This window comes from Magallana gigas, chromosome 5 (genome assembly GCF_963853765.1).
Source record: "Magallana gigas chromosome 5, xbMagGiga1.1, whole genome shotgun sequence".
Lineage (NCBI taxonomy): Eukaryota > Metazoa > Mollusca > Bivalvia > Ostreida > Ostreidae > Magallana > Magallana gigas.
Window position 1 is genome coordinate 26,912,885 of NC_088857.1, and position 27,355 is coordinate 26,940,239.

The following is a 27,355-nucleotide window of genomic DNA, read 5'->3' on the forward strand; positions in this document are numbered from 1 at the left end:
ACAATTATGAAACTAATAGATCTACAATCCATCAAGCTATACTTACAGTGGTGACCATTCTTCCTTCCTCTTTTTCCTCTCTTTCCTTGCTGCTCGCTGTTTTTCTTCTAGTCGATTTTTCTCAGCTGAAGCCAAGTCTGCCACAGAAAATACACAACAGATTAAAGATATTATACTCAAGTGTCTTTCAGGATCTTAGCAAGATTTATCTTTCCTATTACCTATTTGCCCCTGCTCCAGAAGGCGGATGTCTGGTCGGAGGCGTGAGTCGGTTGGGGAAATCTGACTGGCGTTCTCCTGCGTTATCTCATTAAGGGCCATTGTAAATAATGTAAAACTAAAATACTGTAAAGAGAACACAAAAACATGAATGCTCAAAGATGAATTTCAAAGAATAAAGGTTTCCAAGGAACCAGCTCAAAACACAAAAGAATGAGATCTGTGACCTACTTCTTGTGAGTACTCTGGTCTAGGAACCCCTGTCCATATAACCTCTTGTCCGGGAATTTGTAGGTCATACGTGGAGGGAGATTTTACAGGAATGTCATCAGACACATCACCATCACTACTGGCACCATTTAATGGCTGAACAAATCACAAAACACATGCAATTTAACTGTATTAGCTAGCTACTTGAAGTATACTGTATAAATTGAAATATTGGCCCCATTTAATTTTTGCCCCTTTTGCCCTCATTGTCAGCGGGCAAATTTAAGGCTGGGTGAAATTCAAATGTCTCAAATTATCTCTCTTTAATATATCTGTGTTTGGGCCATTTCAACATGGAGTGAAACAATTGGCAAGTATATGAGGGCAAAAAAAACAAAACCATGGGGCAATAATCCTGTATATAGTAATTCATGTACTGTAGAATCATTGTTCTTAAGGGACAAATGTTTGTGGCTTTTGTGAGTTATCCTTGCCCACAAATTTACATCTCCACAAATGTATAGACAAGCATTTGTTTTATATTTATTAATATTATCCTGATTACACTACCAACAAAATTACGCTCCACGAAACAAAAAAATTTTGGCTATCCACATTTTGGGGACCCCCATGAATAAAAATGATTTCACAGTATATCATTATCAAACAATTGTTAAAAACTTTTTTTTCCTTTTACAAAGCTAGTTTCTTTTTACCCTTTTAAAAAAATCATCTCTTGTTTGAATTGTGTACACCTTTAACATACTTTGGCATGATGACTAGGAGAAGTCCCTGAGTTAAAGTCTTTCATAAATTCTTCATAATCCCCTACATCCACTGCAAACAATTCCTTGGCCCAGCTACCATACAGAGCTTTCACTTTCTTTTTGCTAAATGGGATAATTGATATATGGATTAAATAATTTTATCTTTAAGGATTATACATAGAATAACTTTTCCTAACCATAGCAGTCATTTCTAATTAAATCAGAAGACTCTTAAACAAAATGACTATGGGATAATACCTCTTTTTAAAAACAACAGAGTACTTACTCCGGTGTGTATATACATCCCTCTATCTTGTGCAGATCTTTACCAAACCATCCCCCTTGTTTGTAGTTCAGCACAGCTTTATGCTTTGTTTTATGGTTAACAATTTCCTGAACTCCATACTGTAAACATGTCAAATTTTCAACATTGTAATCAGTGGTTCATTGTAGAATGAAAACTGTATAAAAACTTACCGGGTAGGTAATTACAGATTACACAGCTTACCAAGACGAGGCATCACCTTTATGAGACCATCTTTCTCATATTATATGAAAATCATAGAAAATGATCTTGGAAATTCATGAATACTCTAGTGTGGCTTGACATAATACTGAATATTATATGTTAAAAAATTGTTTGATAATCATATATTCATTTCATATGGTATTGTAAGATACAATGTTTATCAATACACTAATATAAAATTCTATATTGCCTCCCACAATACAATATTGTTTCATATGATATTTCATATGATACAATATAACTGTTATTTATAATAATACGATATTGTAACATATGATATGACATCTTATCAAGATATGGTACATTATTGTATCATATTATCATTATTGTATTTGATCACATAATACAATATCATAACATAAAATTTGATACTGTACAATAAAGTATAATATAATACAATATCATATCACATAATACATCACAATATTGTTACATATGATATTGTATGATAAAGTATGATATCATTTCATAAGAAGGATATTGTATCATATGGTATTGTAATGTATGATATTGTATTATATATGATACATAAGATGATATTGTATCATAGTATACAATATAATTTGATACCATTACTTATTAGGTTTGTTACTGACTGACTACAGAAATATATCGAGTTGATCAATCTCATAGATAGCTCGGCATTGCCAAGCCATCTATGAGATTGATCAACCCCAACTATTTCTGTAGTCAGTCAGCAACAAACCTTAATAAGTGTTAAAACACTAAGATTTGTATATCAAAGGGCACCTGCTCCAAAAACTTTAACCAGCTGCAAAGCATTAACCTCAATCAGCATCCAAGACCTATGGCTCAGACTCCGCATTCAAGCCTTTCAAGTGCATCAGTATCATTAGACACACCATTCATGCAAGTTTAGTGAACTAAATACCAGTTATAGCTAAGTTATAATCATCAGAGGGCACCTGCTTCAAAAACTTTAACCAGCTCCAAAAACCTTAACCTCATTCAGCATCCAAAACCTATAGTTCAGATTCAGCATTCAAGCCTGTCAAGTGCATAAGTATCATAGGACGAAACATCCATACAAGTTTGTCAAAGTTATGGACCAGTATTAACTAAGATTATAATCATCAGAGGGCACCTGCTCCAAAAAACTTTAACCAGCTCTAAAAACCTTCACCTCATTCAGCATCCAAAACCTATGGCTCAGATTCAGCATTTAAGCCTTTCTGGTGCATTAACGTTAAGACGTACCATTCATGCAAGTTTAGTGACTTTAAAACTAGTAGTAACTTAGAAAAGGCTATCAAAGGGCACTTGCTCCAACAACTTTAACCTGCTCCAAAAACCTAACCTCCAGCATCTGAAATTCATGGCCCAGATTCAGCATCCAAGTTTTTAAAGTCCATAAGTAGGTTCAGATGCATCATCCATGCAAGTTTGGCTTTCTGCCAAAAACACCAAATAGTGTAATATCTTTACAGATCAAGCAAGTAATAGATAGTTAATACAAATCTCAAAATACTCACATGTTCCACCCACAGTTTTCCAACAATGACATTGTGAACACAACAATTGACATTTGTCCATGTGTATGTTTCTCCATGCCTACAACATAAACATTCAAGTTCATTCAAATAAGCTGCAGAGCTGATATTTTCTTGCATCCACAGTAATTTATTTTATGCATTTTGGCTACTGTAAAGAGAGGTTTTCTGAGTGCGAGTTTTATCCGTGCAATTTTTAGCGCCATATAATTACTGTGGAATCATCATTGTTCATGGGGAACAAATGTACATGGATTTAATTGGTTATCCTTACCCACGAATTTCAATCCCAACGAACTTATATACAAGCATTTGTTTTATATTTATCAAAATTATTCCGATTGCACTACCAACAAAATTATGTCCCCAAGAACCAGGAAAAATTTGGCTACCCACGAACATTGACCCCCACGAATAAAAATGATTCCACAGTATGTCCAGATGCTCTATATAGGTACAGCACTAAAATTAGTACTGTGTTTACAATTTCCTTTTTTATTTTTCAGATTTTTTTTTTATAACTGTTATTTTGATATCAAAAAACATCTGCTAACATTTTGACTACAAACTGGTACATGTAAACAGTACATGAATTTTTTCAATACATGTACCTGCCAAAATAGAGATTAAATAAACTTCAAAGGACACTTACTTGGTTAATTCTAAAGTTAGGATCCCCTTAGGATTGACTTCTACTGACTTCCCCCAGAACTTCAGCTTGGGGTGAATAGAACCATGGAATTTATAGTTTGGCGACTCCACGTGAAATGCACTAACTGGAGGATGATGGGATACCTGTTCACTGACCACCTTGAAACCTAGGTCTGGTCTGGAATAAACAACAAAAGCTATGTATTATGGATATACAATAACTACCAGTATATATGAAGAAATCAAATAAAAAGGAAATCACCTATCTGGTGGAGTTTAAAAATTCTATTAGAACTAGAAAACATTGAGATGGTGACCATCTCAAAGGGCTCAGCTTTAATAATGGACAATAGGATGAAAAGTATTTCAAAGAATTTTGCTTTGACCTTGACCTATAACTAAGAAATTTTTCAGCTGGCATAAAGCTTCTAATTCAATCTCATTACCCCTTACATATGGCCATTTTTGTTCAATCTGAGCAAATAAAGCAAATGAGAAATAATCTACGGTCTTAAACTGATTATAGAGAGATCCGCTATAACCTTCACATTGACTTGGTTCAGGATCACTGCATCACTGCCATTAGCCAAAAAGTTCTGTTTAAATGAAGTATTTGCCAAAATGGGCTAAGTGGAGAGTATGTATATGCTCTTTAAAAAAGGATTTTCTTATCTGATATGACCTTGACACTTGATCTACAAACATCATTCAAGGTCACTGCATACCCTTTGATCAAATAAACCATGTAGATAAAGTATGAGCTAGATTGGAGCAAAGGAAGAGAAGATATGCTCAGAATAAGGATTTTTCATATAAAAGTGATATGACCTTCACATTTGACCTTGAAAATTATTTCAAGGTCACAAAACACCTTTTAATCAAAAGTTCTGTATATGTGAAGTATGAGTCAAATCGGGCTAAGTGGAAAGTATAAGTGCTCTGAGAAAAAAGATTTTTTCTTGGTTTGATATGACCTTCACCTTGACCTACAAACTTCATTCAAGGTCACTGAACACCCCCTAACCATTGTCACTCTGTGAGTGCAGTATGAGCAAGATTGGACCAAGGAGAGAGAAGTTATGCCCTGGACAAGGATTTTATATATATGCTTTGACCTAAACCTTAGACCTAGAAACATGGTTCAAGGTCACTGCACACTCTTTATCCAAAGGCATTCTGGGGGTGAAGTATGAGCCAGATAGGGCCAAGGGGAGAAAAGATATGCTCCGGACAAGTGATCTCGGATGGACAGACAGATGGACAGACTGATCACGATAGGGCACCCGCAGAGTGAGGCCCTTATTATTTGAAAATGTTTCATACAATGTAAAGTCGCATGATAATCCTGAGTGTTGTTTCAGCTTGTAGAGAAGGAGAGAGAGCACTTATCTAGCCAGTTTAGAGTTACCTCTCTTAGACTAAACTAATGTATCAAATATTTAAATCTATGTTACAGGCACTTGGATGGAATATATCCCCCCCCCCCCCCCCCCATTTTCATTCTTCTAAAAGTAAAATCAGGCAGACACACACTTTTCGTACTTGAGCACTGTAGGATTTTCTTTTGGTCGCAAAATTCTTAATTTGTTTTTGAAAGAATTTAAAGTTATACCCTTATTCATATAGCCAAGTTTGTGTAGTATACCTTACGGTAATTAGAAATTTTGATATGAAAGAATTCCTTGGTCAAATATTGTCATCGCATTCTCCAAAGTTTTGGGCATTATAAAGTGCCTAATGAGTCTTTACTGACCAGCTGATGCAAACAAGTTACAGATCTTTTTTATTCAGCTGTTGAAAAATGCTTTTTTTGGGTACATGAATAAAGTTCATAGAGGAACATGATATACATTTATCAAAAGATCATGCATATTAAAATCATAAAAGTGTAAACTGACTTTTTTTCTATTTTAAAATTCATTTAAAAGGAAAAAGGTAGGGTGTCCATGCCCCAAAGTCTGTGATTTTTGTAAGCATACCTGTTAAATTCAAAAGTTTCTCCTAATAATGGATTAAATGGTTTTCCTAATCGTTCAAAGTTCGATGAAATGGCTGAAGCAGCAAAAGCTGAGATGTACTGAAAAAGTAACAAAATAAAAATACCCTTGTAAATATTTCACAGATAATGACAGATTAGGCAATGAATAATTTTTGAGAGACAGTATAATTTTTGAGAGACAGTAAAGCAGTTTATTGATCAAGTCTTCTTGCCTTTAACCTATCTACTGGGTCGTTACATAAACAAGCATTTTCCAGAAGCTCGGAATACTCCATATACTCTGTGATTCTCTGAAGAAAGCTGATTGGTTCGTTGAAAACAACTGGCATAGTAATCTTGGACAATTCCTGCAATAGAAATAAATTCAAGAATGTCAAGATTTTCATTTTTTCAGGAATAGAATATTAAAAGGAAAATTACATGATATAGTAAGTGAGATTATATTTACTAATAAGTTGATAAATTTATTATTTAAAAAAAAAACAAGTTTGGAAACAAGCCCTTCTCCCAGCAGTGGTCTGGGACTAGATTGATTAGGTAGCTAGATCAATTGCTGATGAAACGGGGGTTTGAACAGATTTGGCAGTTAGTTTCGTGATGAAATATGATTAATACCCAAGTGGGGGATGTATCAATATTTCAAAATCAATAACTGAAGCAAACAGTCCCTCCCGGCAACTACATAGCAAAAGGCTTAACATGTAACCTGTCATTTTATCTTCATTATTAGGTTGACCTAAATTCAAGTAGCTGAAAATCAGGGAGAACTCCTTCAGGACCTGATGTTACATCCTGCCATTACAGAAATTCTCACCATGGACAAGTGCTTTTCACATACTGGCATCACAGGAGAGATGTACACAGTTTGGAATGTTGATTACGACATACTCTAAAACTAGCCCGGGTTTTAGACTATGCTGTTAATTACAACACCTAGTGAAACGATTCAGTCATCCCCAAAGAGAACCAAACATCAATAAGAGGTCTTTGGAGACAGGCAATGAAATATAAAGGAGGCTTAGAAATGACACACCAGATAATTTAATGACGTAAATTTGTCTTTGCACGACATCACTAGATTCTTAAAAGATATTAAACACAATCTTTACTTTCACCTCAAGATTCTTGGCACAATCTTTTGTTCTTGTAAGCGGCACAATTATGAATATATATTAATGATCTTTGTGTGGAGAAGTAAAGTGATGAACAAAAAGTTGACATCCACTGGGAAATTCAGCAGCAACCCTTTAATCTATAACAATAAACAATTACCTACGCTGACGATCACTAGTAACATTTGAAATTCTCCAAGGTTTCCATCACCCATCGATCTATATAGTACATTATAAAAGTTGGTGGCAGCAGAGCCTACCGTATATATAACCCTGGGTGAAAGTTTCATGCCAATAATGGAGATTTATAACAATGCTAGATAGTACTGGGTAATTTATTTCTAGAAAAAAAAACAAACTCTGAACACAATAAAGAAGCACAGGGAAATAACAATCTTTAACACAGCTAGTGACTGTTCTCAGTGATCCTTAATGATCCCTTTCTGTACACATCATCCCTCTCTTTTTCAATCTTTGTTCAAATTTAGTAAACAAAGCTATACAATCAACGTCCGCTGAGGTTTTTATCCGATCAATAAAGACTAAACAATTTCAGTTAATGGCAGTCCAATCCCTCGCTGGGTCCCCTATAAACAGCTCATTGTTCAGCAAAAGATATTTTTTGTATCTACAAGTTTTGTATCTACCAGTCGTAATTACTGTGAATTCCTAATTAAAAGCTAATTAGAATTATTATTCGCCTAAATTTAAATCACGAGAACCACATCTCATGGATTTTCAAATCTCGCTTTTCTTTTTCGGAGGATGCATGTAAACTATAATAAAAAATGATAAATATTCAGCGTTCGTAATTTAATATTATTGCGATTTGATAAAAAGTTAGATTTTTCGAAATTATAAGTATTTGCATAAAATAAGGAATCTACAGTACTGCCCAACAACTCGACTGACTGGAAACACTGGATGTGCATTATCCTGCACTGTTAGCAAATCAACGCATAAAAATGCAACTTCACTGGGAAAAGTTCTAATGGATTGCCTCCATCTCGTGTACATCTCTTCACCATAAAATTAAGTTTATTTCCTTTCCCAGATTGACTGTAGGCCTTTTATTTTTTTTACAGAGATAATCAATTGCATTCCAGATTACTCCTTAGGCCTGAGAATTTCTCAGTTGTTTTTGTCTCTTTTTTTGACATGCAACAGCAAGAAAAGACAAGCGCATATGCACTCAAGCTAAATATGTCTCTGAATTGACATTATTCTTAGAATATAGCCAATTTAGTCATCATGATGGCAAATTATTTGCATATACGTAGAAAGCTTAAAGCCTGCAATATCTTGAAATAATTCCTTTATGTCTAAATGTGTATCATAATTTCTGACAGTATGCAAAAACCAAGAAGAAAAAAAAACGATAATAACTCGCAATAATGTTATATTTTATTATATGCATATTAAGCCACACCAATTTGTTTTCTTGGTTGCCAGATCCACACGCACGTAAGGGCTTTCCAAAAAATAATATTAAAGATTGATTGGGTAGCTAGATCAATTGCTGATGAAACAGGGGGGTTTGAACAGATTTGGCAGTTTGTTTCATGATTGTCAGCAAGGTTTACAAGTAAATAATGCCTGTATGTTTGGATCGAATTAGCGATCAGGAGAGGTTTGATACAATGGTGAATACAGTCACCAACTATTTACTATTTTTTATGTGTATTTCAAAGGAAAAAAATGACATTTTAAAATAAAATGTAATTGCTTGCCTCTATTTTTTTAATGTCACCCCAAAATTTTTAAATTTCAGTTTTTTAATTTTAAAATTAATCAATCGCCCGCTTGCCCCAACATATTTTTTTGCCTAGAATCCAAAGACACAGAAGTCATATTGGTGTGGCCTTCTTTAAGAATAGGAACAGTTTGTGTTGCCAATTTATACTTAATAACTGGCTATGATGACAATCAGAAGTTTACTGTCCCTTCAAACTATTTTTTTTTTGAGGCCTGTATTTACTGGCGTTGGTTATCAGTAATTATGTAATCTTATGATTCAGATCTGGCATTTTGGCTATATATCATGTATATTCATATAACAAGGCAGCTAGGACATTTTATAAGCTGATCAACTGTCTGTCCTGTAAACAACTCAGGAGCTCTCTAAACTAGAAGTACTATTAATTAACACGGGAAGGAAAGGTGAGAAATATTCCCATTGAAACAGCTATAGCGGGGAAATGGAATCGGGATCACAGACAAGTATCTAGAATTCCACATAAGACTGGAAACAACAAGATCAGTTTTACTAACAGAGAAGATGTACTCTGTGTTTCTGAGAGATAACTCGGTGCAAGTCGACACACATGCACTTTCCTTCAAAATGACTTATTCAATATGAACAGTATATAGATCTACCGGGTAATTCATTTAATCAGATTTTCCATCTGTTGTCATCACATCAGGTCAGAGAAACTATAAATTGTTAGATCAATTATGAACAACATCTGATGATTTCATACAAACTTCTACACTATCCTCATTGATACTGTCAATATTGTGCTATAGATCGCATCATCTGTGATATATAAACTGACAATTTCATGGTTGATTCATCTTACACCGTTTAACCTCACACTCCCTTTCTAAGGAACTACAATGCATTATCTGCAACATTCCTATATATTGTCAGAGAGTTGACTTACCATAAGTCTCAAAAACAATTTGCACTACCGTCAAGTGGGGATTTTCTAACATGTTAATGTGATTCAAGTAACTCATTTGTTTTTGTGTTCTATCATATCTATAGCCAACTCTTACATACATTTTGACAGTACTCGATAAAATTGCATAGCTCAATAAATATGGTACCATTAATCTATAACTAAGAAAATCAATTTCGGTACATTTCTTTCTTCACACTAACATACTCATGTACACTCAGTTCGCAATGCTACAAATCCCCTCTGCAACTAAATTGCAAGAGGGCCGAATAATGGAAGCAAAAAACACTAAAAACTGATTATATTATTCTAATAAGTATCTAATCCATATCTTTTTCATACTTTTATTGCATGATGTAATATTCCACATCTCCAAAGATGAACTTTTGAATCATTTATTCAAAAACATTTGTTCCAACTTTTGAATTTTTTGGAGCTATATACCGGTAAATTACATTCAAAATCCCTGCATGTACATGCTTATATATAGAGTGACTGTTCATTTTGGTAGTAACTAAAAGTTTACCCTTTGTAATGCCAACCGTTTATTAAAGTGCTTTAGCACTGACAGAGTGACAGTGTCAACTGTAAGACAACACCCCTTCCCTCTTTTCCCCAAGTGCTGCGAGTATTGATACACTAGTATGAAGAAATATCAAACTGTAAATGTCAATGAGGATAAACTGCATATCCATGAAACCACTGACGTCAGGAAATGGAAATATAGTACTGTATGCCGGTAGATAATGTTGTTTTTTTTGTGTTGAAGAAAATAAAGTTAATTTTTCTACAAGAGCCTGCAATGAGCTCTAAATGAATGCTTAATGATCTTCATTGGAGTTTATACTCCAACAGTTAAGAGTTTATTGGAGGGCACTTGATTGGTGAATACAAACGTATAGACACTCAGGAAAACAAGCAAACCAATAATTGCCTCTCCTTAATGCCATACCCTGGATTTTTTTTTTTTAATTTGAAAGATCCAGAGAAGACCCCATGATGATCCAACAAGATGGTAAACAGGTGCTTTCAATTTGTCTTCTTACATCACGATCAATATGGGATCCATTGTGCCCGGTTGTTACATTGTAGCAGAGTTTTTGATATATACACTGTATTATATCCCAACTGATTGGGAACTATGCCAGGCAGCATTAGCTTGTCATAATCAATCTTCTGATGACTGAGGTGAAATGTAAAGTTTTAAAAAAGAAAAAAAAAATGAATTTCTAATATATATTGAGAACAACTTGCATCTTTCAATAGAAACAACCCACAGTAGGATCATGCATACTGAATTCATTGAAATCTGTACACCTATAGCTAGTATAAGCTTAGATTTCTGTCCTCAAGTTTTAATTTGATATTTATGTGGTTATATACCTCGAGCATCGGAAAGATAATTTATAAACCAAAGGATTCCAACACCCTGGGCAATGTGTGGGAGTTCAGAAGGAGATGAAAAGATACAGTACATATTCATACATATGGTCTACAATAAACAAGTTGCCATGACATGTGATCAGGTTACCTTGCCAATACACTGCTTCAGAATGGTCCACACACTGAAGTCGTTTCTATCGAACATCGGAACAGGCAACTTGGTCCTGCAATAGAACAGATTTGTGAATGTGTCTTAGAGAGAGGTCAATGTCCGAAATCAACTGACAACATGATATTATTCCGGTGATTTGTGTTCCTTGCTTTAATTAATCCCACATACAGTCTGTGCAGTAAAGCAAGACCCCATAATTAAAGCACGGGGCCCCAACATTAAGGCACTTTTATACAAATCAATATACCGGTAACAAATATTCAAATATATACTCGTTGAATAGTTTTTATCATGTTTTCTGAAATAAAAAAAAATCATATTTGCAGTGAATATCAACTTAATGATACAAAATAAAATAAAGAAAATAATTTTGCAGACAATTATTAGCCATTATCAACACCAGCCATACAATAATCTATCACCATGGAATAATTTTAAGGCCATTTTGAATCTATATAAAAACCCTTTTAATTCTGATTGGATTTTATTTCCAAAATTCAGTTTGAGCTGTGAAAGAATGGATGATAAATAAGTGCAACATACAGAGGCAGATATTCATATTTCACCGACAAAGCTTCATTTCACTCCACCAGCATCTAACTTAATGAGAGACTGATCTCGACAGCAAACAAATCATTTCATCTATGGTACCGTTTTAAAATAAAAGAGCTTCTGCTTTATTACAAAATGCTCTCAACTTTGTCTCTTCTTTAAATCTAGTACACCCAGTAACTGATGTAAAACTGTAAGGCCCATCCAAGTTTCCCGATCAATATTATTTGTCTCCTTGACATTCTTTGAGTGAAAAAAAAAAAAAAAAACCCAGGTAGTCCCTGAATGAGAGAGTGTGTGAGTTTATATCATAATAAGACTTAGACTGCGGGTCAATTGATTCCACATTCAGAGTGCTCTTCTCCACACTCTTATAGTCTAGAATCTATAAAGACTGTTGCAAAAATTTGGCATGAATAAAATATGTTTTCCCCCTGCAGGCTGGGTATTGATCAAAACTAAATTCTGGCGCTTTATTCACACTATCATTACACTCCCCAAGGTGTGGATAGGATCAACCTAACAAACTCTGGGTTCGCCTCACTAATGAATATCCTATAAAGATGTCTCGGGTTTACATAATTTGCTTCATCAAATTCAAATAACAGATGTTTCAGTAGCCCCAACATGATACATCTTGCTTGTATTCTGCAATAATACCAATATTTTATTCATCTGTTAAATAATTTGTCAGTTACTGAACTACTGAAAGTATTTTTTCTTTGTTATGATATGATAACAAGTATGCAACCTCCTGTCTAGTCTAAAATACAATTAAGATCAAAGGGGAGGGGTGGGGGCAGGGGGTTGAGGTGTGTTTATAAGGGTAATATACTGGCAAACCTCTTCTAATCATAAAAGAGAGGTAATTTATACATGCATGTTTAGAATAAACTTATCATGGACCAGCCCCTTTTCAGTAACTGCAATACTGCTCTTTTGCAGGGCAGAATCACATAATTTGATGAAAAAATTATGTAACCATGATTGTTTCATTTACGTCATTTATTATTAAATCTATCTTTTAAATTTCCAGCAAAATTCGATCATCAATTTACCCTGTAAAGGTTATCGTGAAGGGGTCTATTGGTTGATTAGTGAGCATTTTTATAACAATTTCTATGTATTTGACAAATTAGATGATAAATCTAAATCTTTCATTGAATTTGCAAAAGCTTAAATGTTTGTACATCTTAAATAAATAATGAATGAATACCACCCCCCCCCAAAAAAAAAAGATAAATAAAATCTGTTCAAAACATTTGTGAAGGAATCATACATGTAGAACATACTTTCCGTTTCAAAAAACAGTTTGAATTTAATTAATCTTTGATTAAAATATCCAATGAAAAAAAAAAACCCTAGAGGCTCATGGTTTAGCGGATAAATGATTTCAGGAATGCCCTCTAGGGTGATGGACTAACATGTGTAAAGGCATGACACGTTAACTAACGACACGCTTGTTTACAAATTTCGTTCTCACCTGAATTGTATTCCTTTCCTCCGGCAGCCATTTTCCTCAGCAGAACTATCGTCTTTACATGCCATAATTATTATCAAAACAGTGTTACAAGAAATGGGCTATCAGTAATAATAGACTATAGTTATTATCAAATTCACGAATACACACAGAACGACTCCATGTCTGTGTGATCACGTTTACGTAAATCAGCTGTTCAATGGCTTACGCTCAACTGTCAGCATGGTTAGCCCAGTTCCACGGAATTTAATCGGATTATTCAACAACAGTCCTGTTTTATCGCTCATTCACTTTTAAAACTTGTCATCGGGAGCATCAGTTTTTTTCCCAGCAACACGATCTTTCCAGTTCGTATTTTAACAAAACGAACATATTTTTTTAACAAAACGATGCAGGGAACGTGTCAAGAGTAACAATTTCGCAATCATGGCTTTACCGTGTAAACATTGAGAGACTCAGTTTACCTTATTATTAACGATTAATAAAAGAGCTTTACACAAACATTTGTAAATTTGAAAAAGGCCTGACGTTATATATTTATAGGCCTATACTGGTTAAGGGGATAAAGTATAGCTTTAATTAAATTTTTAAGTCTCACTAATTTTGTTTATTTTGGGGGGGGGGGAGGGGGAGGGTGATTTTTTAGAGATAGTAATATGTGATAGTAAAAAATTCAGCTAATCGACTGCAAAATTATTAACATTTTAAAAAGAAACTATATAGTGAGCAATAAACTCTCAAAGATTACAGAGTTATCTCCTTTTTTGTGGTACTGCTGTTATCTTTGGGGAACCTTGTGAGAAAATATGAATTTTTTTATAGTCCTGTTCATTGAACTCTTGTGATCATGTAAAATATTGTAGAATAAATTCTATCTGAGTTATAAAATATTACAATGTAATTAATTTGTACTAGGAGGTTTTGAACAATTTTACCAATTATACTCTGACAATTTGAAGACAATAGACTCTATGCAGGGTCTGTAGGAATTATGAAGTAGAAAACAACACAAATTATTGTTCCAAAATATTTTTAAAAGAAAAAAAACCCCTCAGTTTTCCTAAGAACACTGATATACTTATCTATTGTCAAGAATGCTCATGCAGCCAAAATTAATCTACATGTATGTAAGGGGTAGAAAACATGAGCCAATGCATCACTTTATACTTTTGAAATAAAATTAAGAAAATCAGTTCAGCTATATAAAATTTAATTTTGAAAGGAAGTTAACCACATATGAAAGAAGCAAATATCAAATAATTGTTTTGTTTAGGGGGAAAATACAGGGGCATATCAGAAGTACGTATTTTATATTGGGGGCCGCAAATTTGATCAACAAGTAGGGGAGGGGTGATTTGAATAGGATTTGACTTAAAATTTACCCTAGATACAAAATGGTACCTCTTTAATTTATGATATTGGCCACTTACATAATGGCACTTTAAGAAACAAAGCATATATCGTCGGAATCCCACGGCCAGTCTCTCATACACTTACTCAGTAAGCATATGCAAGACTAGCCGTGGGTTTCTGATGATGAGCAAATATGTACATATATAATGTTTGTTTTATTATGTATCATGAAAGCACAAGACGCAATTATATTATAGAATTATGCATGTACATGTATAAGAACCAAATTCAATGTCCACTTATTTATCGAACTTATCAGTCTATGTTGTACTTCAAAAATGTCCAAAAATGGATTAATTTTTTGCAAACTCCATGCTGACAATGTAAATAAATTATCATATACTGTGCATTATTTTCCAAGTTAATTTTAAATAAAAGATCGCACAGTAACCTGGTAACAGAAATTAGGATTGTGTGAGATACATATTGTAGATAATATCCTAACCATACTATAAAGGTAGGATTTAAAACACAGAGGATTGAAAGAAAATACATCATCTGGATTTTTCTGCCCAAAACTTGAAACCTTATAATCCCTCCTTTTTTTGAAACCGGAATACAGAAATTATATGTTAATGATTATTAAAGTAATTAAGTTGTTAAGGATCCTCAACACCCTGTGACTTCTACTTTTGATGACAGTACGTCACAACATGGCTATTTTAACGCAAAAGTAAAATTTTTAAAAGTTGATTTCACCCCTGAAATTAAAGCTATACACGCTATAATTTGCGTCAATTTTGAATGACAGTGAAAACGCATGTGTTTGTCTACTTATAAAAGTTATCCTTAATCTGTAAATTACAAGGGTGAATTCCATCTCGTTACAAAGATATAGATTTTAAATTGTTTATTTTCCTGCCAGGAAAATATACCTTTTCATGAATATTGATGAAGGAAGAGCAAACCGACCTCATTGCGCATGTCCGCGGAGAACTAGGTGGTCGTTATTGTTTGCCTAATTAAATATCCAAATTGATTTTTAATATGCTTAACAGTTGTTAATTTGAAATACATACATGTATAATGAGTAAAATACGCTTGCCATTTACGATACCCTTACTTCTGCATTAACACTTATAGGATCTATAAATAGCACATAGGGGAAAAACACAGGTCTACGTCATTTTTTTAAAGGAAGTATTCATATCTACTCACAGGCTTGTATTTTTTTCCTTTTGTTTGTACTCGTATATCTGACAAATTTATGCTTTACTGAAAATATCCTTTCCTTTGTGAAACTATCACAATTATGAAGATGTTGACCCTTCACCAGTTTTGGTACGATAGGCTAAATTTAGCTGTCGATATCACGTGATAGATTGATATTCACGAGGAGGCATTACTTTCCTGGCAGGAAAATAAATATTTTTTATTGTTTAATATTTGATATATTTGTTACGTGATCGAATTGAGCATTATAATTAACAGCATAAAGGTAACTTTTATTAGTAATCAAACACATACATTTTCCCCTTTATTCAAAATTGACGCAAATTATAGCGTGTATAGCTTTAAATTTTTTCTTGCCATTTTCAAGTTGAATACATGCTAGAAATATCCTATCTTTGGAAGAATGGGCTTGTATGCAGAACTTTTCCCAGGTGTGTGGAGGGCCCTTAAAGATATATATAAGCCTATATATTTTAACTATTTTCAATACTTTGCACTTAGTCTTTGCTCATCAACATTTCTTTAATGCCAAACCTATTTTATCAGTACTCTATTAATTGTCAAGGCACACCAGAAACAGATGTTTATATACCACAATTTTGCTTGTAAAACAATAGAGTATATACTTCGCTGCTCCATTGAACACAGATCGGCATTATCATTGCCTTTCCAATGAATACAGATGGTCGTTATAAAATCTTAATTTTCTATTTTTTTTCCAAAAATTACTGGGGCGGCGACTATTGCCCCTGTTGCGGCACTTTTGGAATATGGTATTCAGTACTGCATGTTTATTATATACATCCCTATGAGGAGTATAAACTGAATTTGCTTTTTTTTCAACCATGGTGTCAAAATAATGGCAAGTGACAACCTTTAAAACCTACACTTGATTGATAAACAAATCATTTCTTATATCAATGATAAATGACTGCATGCCCATAGTATCAAAAAGCTACCTCACTTCAAATTTCAATTAATACCGGTACAAGCAATATATTACACTGGGTCTTTAGATAAACTCAATTTCTTATCTTCTAAGAGTGCATGTATGTCAAATATAAAAAAAGCAAAGGAAGTTACTGTAATATATTAATAGTACACTGCATGTATGTATATTGCAATTTTTCCCCCGCATTTGCATAAAAAAAAAAAAAATACCTCACAGGGCTTCAAGTAAGAGGAAGCAAGAGGAGGTTTTTCACCAATTCAGTTACATGTACTAGTATTAGCTGCTTTAAATTTCATAGTCAAAAAATAAAGTTTTGGAAATAATTCTCAAAAGAAACCTCTTCATATGAATAATTCACCTCTTCTCTTCAAAATTATTGAAAGACCTACATGCCCATGCAAAGTGCATTATTTCCTTGTTTTGAAAAAGTTAAGTAGTCAATCATGACCATGGAGATACTTTACCTTCCATATTTGGACTTCTCTGTGACAGACTGAATTGACAGGTCTGGACTCTCACACTTAATGGACTGATACGACATGCACTCCACATCCTCCTTAAAGGTTCCATGCACAGGAAACTCTACAAGAACAATACAAAGATACAAAATAAACTTTAATTTTCGTGCAGAGATTAGACAAAAAACAGACAAATAAAATAGACTGATTTGTGTATTGTGTATTATACCTTCTTTGTGACAACAAACTTGTAAATCACTCAATATACCAGGGGAAAAGATGGATAGATAATTATAAGACAGATTGGCTGACTATGTGTGTTTGTGTGTGTGTGTGTGTGTGTGTGTGTGCGTGAGAGAGAGAGAGAGAGAGAGAGATTGGATACAAAATTGGACATGACACATGAAACACGGCACAATTTTATTTTATTTTCTTTACATAGATACTAAAGAAACTATAAAAGAAATCTATTTTACTTGTAAGAATATTTTGGTCTTTCTTTTTATCAAATGAGAGTACAGGTTATCAGTTTATATTTATTAATTTATATTTATTATTATTATTCAATAAGGAAATCAGATTTTTACAGGTGTCAAGGTTTAGAGATTATGAGATGATTGAGTAGTTCTTCCCTGGGTTTTGAGTCAGAGCTTAGTACATTGTACACTAGCTGGTATATATATATATATAGTCTGGTGGCCAGGGCACTGTCACAGTATACAAAAAATCTTAGGTTCAAATCCCAGTTGAGGTTTTCATTACATACAACAAATACATGCACATCTACTCTTACATGTAATGTCTTAACCTCAATTATGAATATCAGGTACATCTAAATTTTTTGCTTTTCACGTTTCAAAGCATTATTAAGCTACTTTATTAAAGTCTCGACCATGTGTAATACCAACTTCTCTTAGCCAATAGGCTACAAGCCCTTGTTTCTGTTATAAAGTTTACCCAAACCATCGCTCAGGTACCTATATCTGTGATAAAGTTTACCCCATATAGTTTAACAATGTTACAATGTATTACTATACTATGGGGTAAACTTTTAAAGGTAAACTTTATGGTAAGATGATAGGCGTGTACAAACCCTCAGTGTTTTCTAAGTTTTCTTCATCACAGTCATAGAATTCGTCCTCGTCCGTATCGTAGTAGCGCTGCGTGGACGGTTTTCGGACTGCGATTGACTGCTCCAGTTCGTGGTGCTCCGTTGCTAAAGCATGCAGCGCCTCCTGTAGGACGCGAGATTTCTCCATCTCCTCCTTCAACTGGAGAGCTCTAACCTAAAGTAGAAAGTACTTAAATATATTTTCAGTCTTTAATTCAATGAAAACAAGATCTCCCATTAATCTTCATCTTCAAGAATGACCCATTTCTATAACCAATGACATCAGCTTTATACATGAATATATATAACACCAGGACACACTTCTGACCGAGTATTACACTTCTGGAACTCTCCACCTGTCATTATGGGTATATACAAGGGACAAACTCCAAAGGACATCACTGATCAAGTGTTTGGTCCATTAAAAAGTACAACTGGTACGATACATGATTTTACACCATACCATGTTTTCACCATGTTCTACCGTCAGTGCAAGTCAAGTTTACAATATAAGAGTCTTTATAAGAACTTAAGCACTGTGGAAGAAGCAATTCAACAATACACCTATTCAACCCTGACTCTTTAATTAATTATTCTGCATTGCTACAAAGATTTAATCCCCACAATACCTTTTATTCGACTGTATTGTACTTGAAGCTTATGTTTACAAAATCCCCGCAGAAGGGGTATTACATAAGTATGGTCTAGACATGACAAAGATCATAAAGCTAATGAAAATAAACCGGAGAAAATTTAGAAAGAATGTAGCTTATGAAAATAAATAAGGGAGGTGAGAGAGATAGAAATTGAGAGCAAAGATTAGGATTTCTATTGCTCTGAAAGAAAATGTCAAACACTAGTGGGATATATTTATCATTATGTAAACAAACAAGAATATAGATTTCTTTAAAAAAAAAAATACTACCTGGTTTACCTAAAATCTCCATGGGAAAGCAACAAGGACTGACTATTAACAAGATACCATCCTGATCACTGGAATAACAGACTCCTGAATCAGATCAATAATTATTAAAATCCCAATGCTAGCACTGATTGCAGTCAAACGTTCAAAAGAGTTACATCAGCTTCACTAAAAAACATCACATATTATCCCTCTAGATATGGCCCGGTTTCACATCTCTATCTAAACTCCCAGGAAGCAGTTGGTAGTGTGACATATACACATTACCTGGGTATAATCCAGTTAAATTTATTCACTGTGCTGGATTGTGACCGCCATTAACAAAAGGAAAGAATTGAGGAAAAAAAAAGTTGTCAGTGTTGCCGAGAAATACAAATATTCCCATCGACCACTGAAGATAATGTATAAATACAGTGTGCATGACTTCATAAGAGGATGTTGTTTGACATCACTTCTGGTTTTAAAATAAAATTAGCTTTATCATCTAGCTACACAAATTTACATCCTTCTGTTAATTCAATACACCTCAGTTTTAAATTTGTTTCCAATTATCAGTGGAGCTCATCTCATATACCGGTATTTAGTTGCAATTCAAGATATTCATGATGGTTTAATAGATTTCATAAATGATATCTATTCTCCTTGCAGGGGAAGATTCTTATAAAATGTCTGTTTATTTACTGAGATAATTTACTACTTATTTAGTCAGCAAAAACACTAGATCATCATCTATAATATTTATTAGTATCACAAAATGGAGATGTTTTGGTTCAAAAGTAGCAGACAGATTGGCTCAATGATGCAAGCCCGGCAGGTTTTACTAGTAAATAAATTACAAGAATTACGCTGTAACAAACATTCATACAAATTCATTGTCTTAGAACAGGATCAACTTCATAACCAGCCGTGTTTTCTCTTGGTGACAATTCAGGCATGCATGTGAAATCAATAAAAGCATGACTATAAAGTTTCTATACGTATATATATACGTAATACTTCTACAAGTATATATCTACCTGGCGTGCATGAATTTTAAAAATCCATTGCTTGATAACATTTTTTTTGTAGCACAAAACACAACCCAACACAAGAATCCATAGTTATAACATATGGAAGGAGTGACCTTAGCCTTCAACCAGCCTGTGCGTCTTGCAATGACATTTCAGAAAGGCCAACAGCAGAACACAAAATATCTTGATATATGTGGGACACGCATTTTCTTTTAATCCTTGATTTAACCTGATTGCCTAGCAAGCCTAAGAGATCCTTGTTATAAGTACATGATTTTTATGGAGGTAATTCGATACCATCAAGGCTATAATGCTATAATAACAGCTAGACCAATAAAAATAAATCCATCTGACAAAAGGCTATATTTAACTGTCATCCACTTGAAGATAATGCAGTTTTTATCATAAATTAATCATAAGGGTTTAGGATACTTTTAAATAAACTTTAATGTTATGCAAGACATTTTTTTCTACATGATGTATAAAAAAAAAACTGATATTAAAATTAGAATACATATAATTTACAACATTTTTTTGCTTAATAAAATGATAAAAAAATTGATAATTTTGATTGAAATCTTATTTATAAAGATCCTATTTGTGAGTAAACATTGAGGGAAAATGTTTTTATTTTGAGACAATCAAATGGCACAAAGGTAATAGCATCTTTAGATAATACAGTTAGTTTAAACAATATTTTATTGATAATTTACAATAGCAGGTACATGTATTTGGCATAAAGTACAATAAGATTGGGAAACAAGCCAAAAGGCTTATACAAATCCCTCTCTTAGATAAGAAAAAATATGAGAGGTGCAAATTACATGTATGTATGATTAAATAAAGAACCAGAAAGCTTATATAAAAGAGGAGATAAAGACATCCAATATATGTATCAATCAAGACTAGACATTTTGACATATGCATGAGTTTGAGAGTTGGAATTACAAGTGCATTTATTTTTAAACTAGTGAGCTAATCGACCCACGAACGTATAACGTCATGTTATACTATAAGGAAAACAATACAATTATGTTCAGAAAAATTTGAAGTAAAACACCAAAGGAAATACATGTATGAAATACATCCCTGTATAAATATATCCTAGACGCTATTTACATATTTAGAGAATATAATTAAGTAAAAAAAAAAAGTGTCGAGGTTACACTAGGTACCCTGAAATCGTTTACTGTCGATGATAAATTTTTGGACCATATAAAAAATGTATTTATTATCATTATCGCTAAGATTGGGAGACCCAAAGAGTAATATGTTTACATTTGTTGAATCTCGAAGTTTGTTAATTGTTTCACTACGTATTACATTATAATTTGGGCAATATAAAAGATAGTGGTCATTACTTTCAATTGAACCACATGTGCATAAGGGGGAGGGGCAGAGGTTTCTGCGGAACATATAAAGTTTCAGAGCACTGCACTCTAATCTTAACTGGGAATGTAGAATTTGTCCTTTTCTGGATCCAAAATTATAATAATCGGGAATGTTTATGTTGCTACGATTTAAATATTTTTTGAAATTGTTTAAAGAAGGGTTGTTTTGTATTTCATTAGGTAGTGTATTCCAGAGCCTTATTGTACTTGGAAAGAATGACTCATAATATAGCTTTGTTCGTGCGAAAATTTCTCGTATGGAATTATTACTTCTGGTATTATGTGTTCCATCTTTAGAAGTTTGTGTTCCTAAAATATTAGAAAGATATTCTGGAGTTTTGCAATGGAACATTTTAAAGAACTGAACGAGTCAATGGTTTTCCCTACGCTTTGAAAGTAACACCCAGCCTGTTTCTCTGTATAAAAATGCAATGGACGCCATTCTATTACCCCCCGTCACTATTCGTGCCGCTTCTAACTGAATATTTTCTATTTTTCGACTAAGATATTCCGGTAAATTATCCCATATTATAACAGCGTATTCTAAGTCTGGTCTAATAAAAGAGAAGTATATTTTTTGTAAGCAGTTTCTATCTAGTAAAAATTTAACTTTGCGCATTTGTCCCAATCTTGCATAAGCCTTGGATATCATTTCATCTATATGTTGGTTCCACGATAAGTTACTACTAAAAATTACACCAAGGTGTTTATGCGATTCAACTTCTTTGAGGTGGACATCATCAAATATGAGTGAGGGATGAAAAGGCTTCTTAATTTTCTTGGAAATGGTCATGCATTCATTTTTGGAAGGGTTGAAGGATACAAGCCATTTTTTAGACCAGTCGTTAATTTTCTCAAGATCGGAGTTAAGTAGAGCTGCAGAGCTGAACGGGTTTTCAACTGTTATGTAAATTGATGTATCATCAGCAAACAATTTAATATTACAATCGATATTGACCACTAGGTCGTTTATGTAGATAAGAAAAAGGAGTAGACCTAAAATACTTCCTTGCGGAACACCAGCTTGCACGTTTTTCAGGTATGATTTGGTACCGTTAATAACGACACAGTGTTTTCTATTATGAAGGTAACTATGGAACCATTTTAATAAATTGCCACGTATTCCCAAATTACTAAGTTTATATAGGAGACCTTTATGCCATACCTTGTCGAACGCTTTGCTTATATAAAAAAACACTACCCTTATCTCTTTGCCTTGATCAATAGCTCGATAAAAATCACTAGATATACTAAGCAGTTGATTGACAGTAGAATCATTACGACGGAAGCCGGATTGAGATGGAGTTAATATGTTATTTGAGTGGAGAAAATTGTATAGGTATTTAAAAATACATCTTTCCATACACTTCCCAAGGACACTAAGCAGGGATATTGGTCTATAGTTGCTCACTGTGTTTGCTGAGCCTTTCTTGTATACAGGAGTTACATTTGCGATTTTCCATTGATTAGGAACAGTTGAACTTTGCAGAGAAAGATTGAATAGTTTTGTTAGAGGATAAGCAAGTTCTGATGAAGCTTGTTTGAGGAGCATAGGATTTAAATTATCAGGACCAGTAGCTTTATTAGTATTTAGGATTTGCAAGTTGTCTTTTACATCTTGAACAGAAATAATGATATTGTCTAGGTTACAATACGGGTCATTATTATCGTAGTTTACGGGTAAATCGATATTGTCATCATCTACTTGCGATTTTTGACAGAAGTAGTCATTGAATATATTTGCTTTCTCAAAGTTTTCGTTCACAAGTGTGCTGTTATCATTTAATTTAATTGGGGGATAAGTAGATTTATTACATTTTTTTAAATTTGTAACTTTTTTCAACAATGACCACCATTCCTTTTGTGATAAATTGTTTGATTTTAGTTGATTAGCTAGTTTTAAGTAGTACGTTTGCTTTGCATTCCTTACTTTATTTATGCATTTATTTCTTGCCTTTCGATTATTAGCCCAGTCCACTGAGGATTGGGATTTTTTAGCCTTCGAATACAGTTAATAGTCAACATACATGTAGGTACAAGCTCTTTTTTTCCAAGATGACAAATTAAATTGTACAAAAATCTGTTTCACTTAATTATTGAACATGACAGAAAAACATACAAATAAAGTTTTCAAATATTTGATCCTGGTCTTTTATATATATAATGTTTAGAATATATAGATTTTTCAAAAATTATAATAGCTTTCCAATATTTTTGGTATGTTTTAAAAGTGTGTGGAAAACTTACACATACACAGTAGTACAACACAGAGTGCTCAAAGGTAAATTAATATTGAGTTTTATTTAAAGAATGAATTTAATAGCTACACAAATTTGACAGTTTATACAAGACAAACAAATTGTCTCATTTGCAGCAATATTGTTTTCATTTTCTGAAAAGAGATAAATTAATGATCTATAAAATGAAATTTTAGTGTAGAATTTCACCAGTTTAATAAGGTGATATGGGATTGAAAAAACAATGAAATCAAGCATAATTTTATAAACATTTTCTTTAGCAAAATAGTTACCAAACAGCAAAGCGCAATGGGTTAGAGCATTAATTAACTACAAATTAGTAAGTCATGAATTTGATTCCTGCTGGGGCTTTTTTAACTTTTACTTTTCAAACAAATTTTTAAACATATTTGTTGCTTAAATATTGTAAAATTTGAAAATGGTGAAAGTATTTCGATTTTAATGAATTTTTATCCAGATTAATATTGGCAGGTGTCCCTTCCACCATAAGCTAATAAAACAGCAGAACACCGAGGCCACAGCAGCTTCTATGGAGATTGAGACCAGACAAAATCTTCTTATTACACAACTTACAAAGACTAAACAATCGGCTGACATCTGCTCCTTTGGTCGTCCTCAGGCTTACTGATATTTGACATCTATTTAATTTTTAAAAGTACAAAGTCAAGCCATCCCCCAGACATCCGATATAGATACAACATAAAACACAACAAACCACTCCTCCCCTAGAACCATAACAGTAATTAATTAATTACTTCATAAGTATGGCAATTCATTTCTTTTGCAGTTTATAATGGCTTATATATATGCAGTCATCTGGGTTATTTCAATTACCACTTTTTACATGGCTTTTTGTTACTAAATATATAAATTACTCAGGAATCATTAGAATTCGTGGTGGCTCAATTTTCATGGTATTTGTGGGTAGGCCTCCCCCACGAATTCAAATCCTCAACGAAAACAATTTTTAGAAAGAGTTATCTTTGTTACTGAAACAGTAACTGACGCATCCACGAAATTACATTCCCGCGAATAAACAAAGAATTCACAATCCACGAAAATTGGCCCCCCAAAAATTTAAATGATTCCACAGTACATGTTTATAAATGGTTGATTGGCATTTACAGAGAAAAGATTGTCAATCAACAGATCTTTCTATCTTTCATACGTGATTTTTTAAGTCAAAAGGGTCAAATTCGAGAAAAATAATGGTTATATGCACATCATGTCTTCAATGCATTACAGACTGTTTAATTACAGTGTATTACTATTTTCAAGTAAGGCCAAAATTTTAAGTTCAAAAGGGCCGATATTCCCAGTAAAATAAAGGAATTGGAATTTTCTCATAATATGCACATTTGCACCTTGTGTCCTCAATGAAAACAAAGTTTCGCAAAATTCCATGCAGTGGTTGAAGAGGAGTTGCGATTACAAACTGTTCATTACTATATTTAAAATATGGCCAAAATTCTAGGTTCAAAAGGGCCAAAATTCCCCCCAAAATAATTGGAATCAGAATTTTTTGGTGATACATGATGCATGCACATTTATGTACAACTGACAGACTGACTGACTCACCATTCAAAAAACGTTATTCCCCTCGCAACTTTGTTGCATGGGTTATAATGAGATTCAGCTCATTAAGACTTGCATGTATTGATAAAGTTCACCAGATGAAATCAATACAAATGATAAACTATTAAGCTGGCTTCAAAGCTGCTTAAGTACAAAGAATGACAAAACCAACTTACTGTCCTGATCTGTGATGGTTGAGAGAGAGAGAGAGAGAGAGAGAGAGAGAGAGAGAGAGAGAGAGAGAGAGAGAGAATATGTTTAAAAAGAAAGTGTGAGCTTTATTATCAGTACCTCATCTTGTTGCTTGAAGAGGGTAAGGCATTGACCAAAAGTGACACACATCTCATGAGCCATCTGAGATATCTTCTGAGTCTGTTGCACGGCAAGCTGAGAACCTCCTGTAAAACAATGAAATTCAAAGGGTGTTCAACGAAAATCATGAAAACATTTTTCTTTGCAACAATCTTATTTCAGGATCAACATCAGGACAAATTATTCATCAAGATTACCGGTAGTTTTTGCAAAGAAGTCATTGCTGATTAAATAATTTACTAACTGTCAGAAGGGACACTGAATAACTATTTCACAGCAAGAAATATTCACAACGACAACAAACCATTTACAATTCTTCAGAAATATTCCTGCACACGAATAAAAGTTGGTTCTAAGTATTTTATAATTGCTTATATTTATGAAGCTCCATTACGCGAGAAGCTGGTTGTAGCACACATTTGATGGAATTCTGAAAGCAATCCACAATGGTTATCAATATCAGTGAAATTTTCTCAAAATGAGACACAAAACCACACATCAAGACCTAAACAAATCAATCACCTCCATTACCAAGTCCCAGTTGTTTTCTGTTTTTAACAATTTTTCATCAAATCAGATTAATAAGTTATTTAGTGTGAATGATCTGAAGAATCTTGGAGTGATGGATGACGGGTATTAACCTTGAATGATATAGTTATTAGTAAGTAGTAGCTCATTCCATTTTATGATAAATAAACCTTAAAATCAAGTTCCAGACAAGCTACAAATATATTCCTTTCCTATTTATAAAGACAAACAGCAGACAACCTAGTAGATTAAGCCAGACCAATGCATTATAAATAAATTCAAAGGACAACTTTATGTAGCAGGCACTGAAAAGTAAAGTCTCAACAGAGACTCGAACCCAGTGCCTCTGGTGTACCGTCCCAGCGCTCTAACCACTGAGCTATTGAGACCTGATGCATTGACTGACAGTCACACATCTGTTAACCTGTTAACGGTGACATTTAAAATATTTTGAACTGTATTTACAACTTGTAAAACTTTATGGCATGAACTCTCAGAATTCTTCAAATGTCAATCATTCAGCATTAGAAACTTTTAAAATTGCTTACGACTAGAATTATTTTCAATCAACATCTTAATTGATTGTTTTAATTTTTGCATTACTTTATGTAAATATGTGACCTGCCAGTAACTCTTAATATAATATCTCTTTTAATCATATGAATTTGTGATATTTGCCTCTGTATTTATATAACTTTTGATAGTAAATTAGTTTTCAGAGCCAAAATGTAAACAGGTTTATAAATGTAAACTTATCATGTGAAATAATTGTGCTATTTATTCCATTACATCATATGAAATAATTTTTATTTTATTGTTTTCGACACATCTATTTAAAACAACACCAACCTGGGACAGTCACTGTAGAGGAAAGGGACGCCATCTCCTTCTCCAACAACTTCTGCTGGGCCTGGGCTGTCTGAATATATCAGAAAAAATAACCTTGTATAAAGCTCTCAGGTGGTTGGGACATCTCAAGATATTAT

General features: G+C 33.4%; 1 protein-coding gene across 1 annotated transcript in view; it reads right to left on the reverse strand.

Annotated features, from left to right (window-relative positions):
• Window positions 1–27,355, reverse strand: part of LOC105327653 (oxysterol-binding protein-related protein 1) — a 38,856-nt gene that overhangs the window by 1,406 nt on the left and 10,095 nt on the right. The window contains exons 12-25 of the mRNA XM_011428248.4: window positions 27,219–27,288; window positions 25,821–25,927; window positions 18,356–18,548; window positions 17,269–17,386; window positions 11,211–11,286; window positions 6,099–6,233; window positions 5,867–5,964; window positions 3,889–4,065; window positions 3,219–3,297; window positions 1,483–1,601; window positions 1,196–1,319; window positions 451–585; window positions 222–345; window positions 47–137 (exon numbers count right to left, since the gene is read on the reverse strand). Coding sequence (XP_011426550.3) covers window positions 47–137; window positions 222–345; window positions 451–585; window positions 1,196–1,319; window positions 1,483–1,601; window positions 3,219–3,297; window positions 3,889–4,065; window positions 5,867–5,964; window positions 6,099–6,233; window positions 11,211–11,286; window positions 17,269–17,386; window positions 18,356–18,548; window positions 25,821–25,927; window positions 27,219–27,288 — 1,646 coding nt within the window. The remainder of the gene's footprint in view (window positions 1–46; window positions 138–221; window positions 346–450; window positions 586–1,195; window positions 1,320–1,482; window positions 1,602–3,218; window positions 3,298–3,888; window positions 4,066–5,866; window positions 5,965–6,098; window positions 6,234–11,210; window positions 11,287–17,268; window positions 17,387–18,355; window positions 18,549–25,820; window positions 25,928–27,218; window positions 27,289–27,355) is intronic.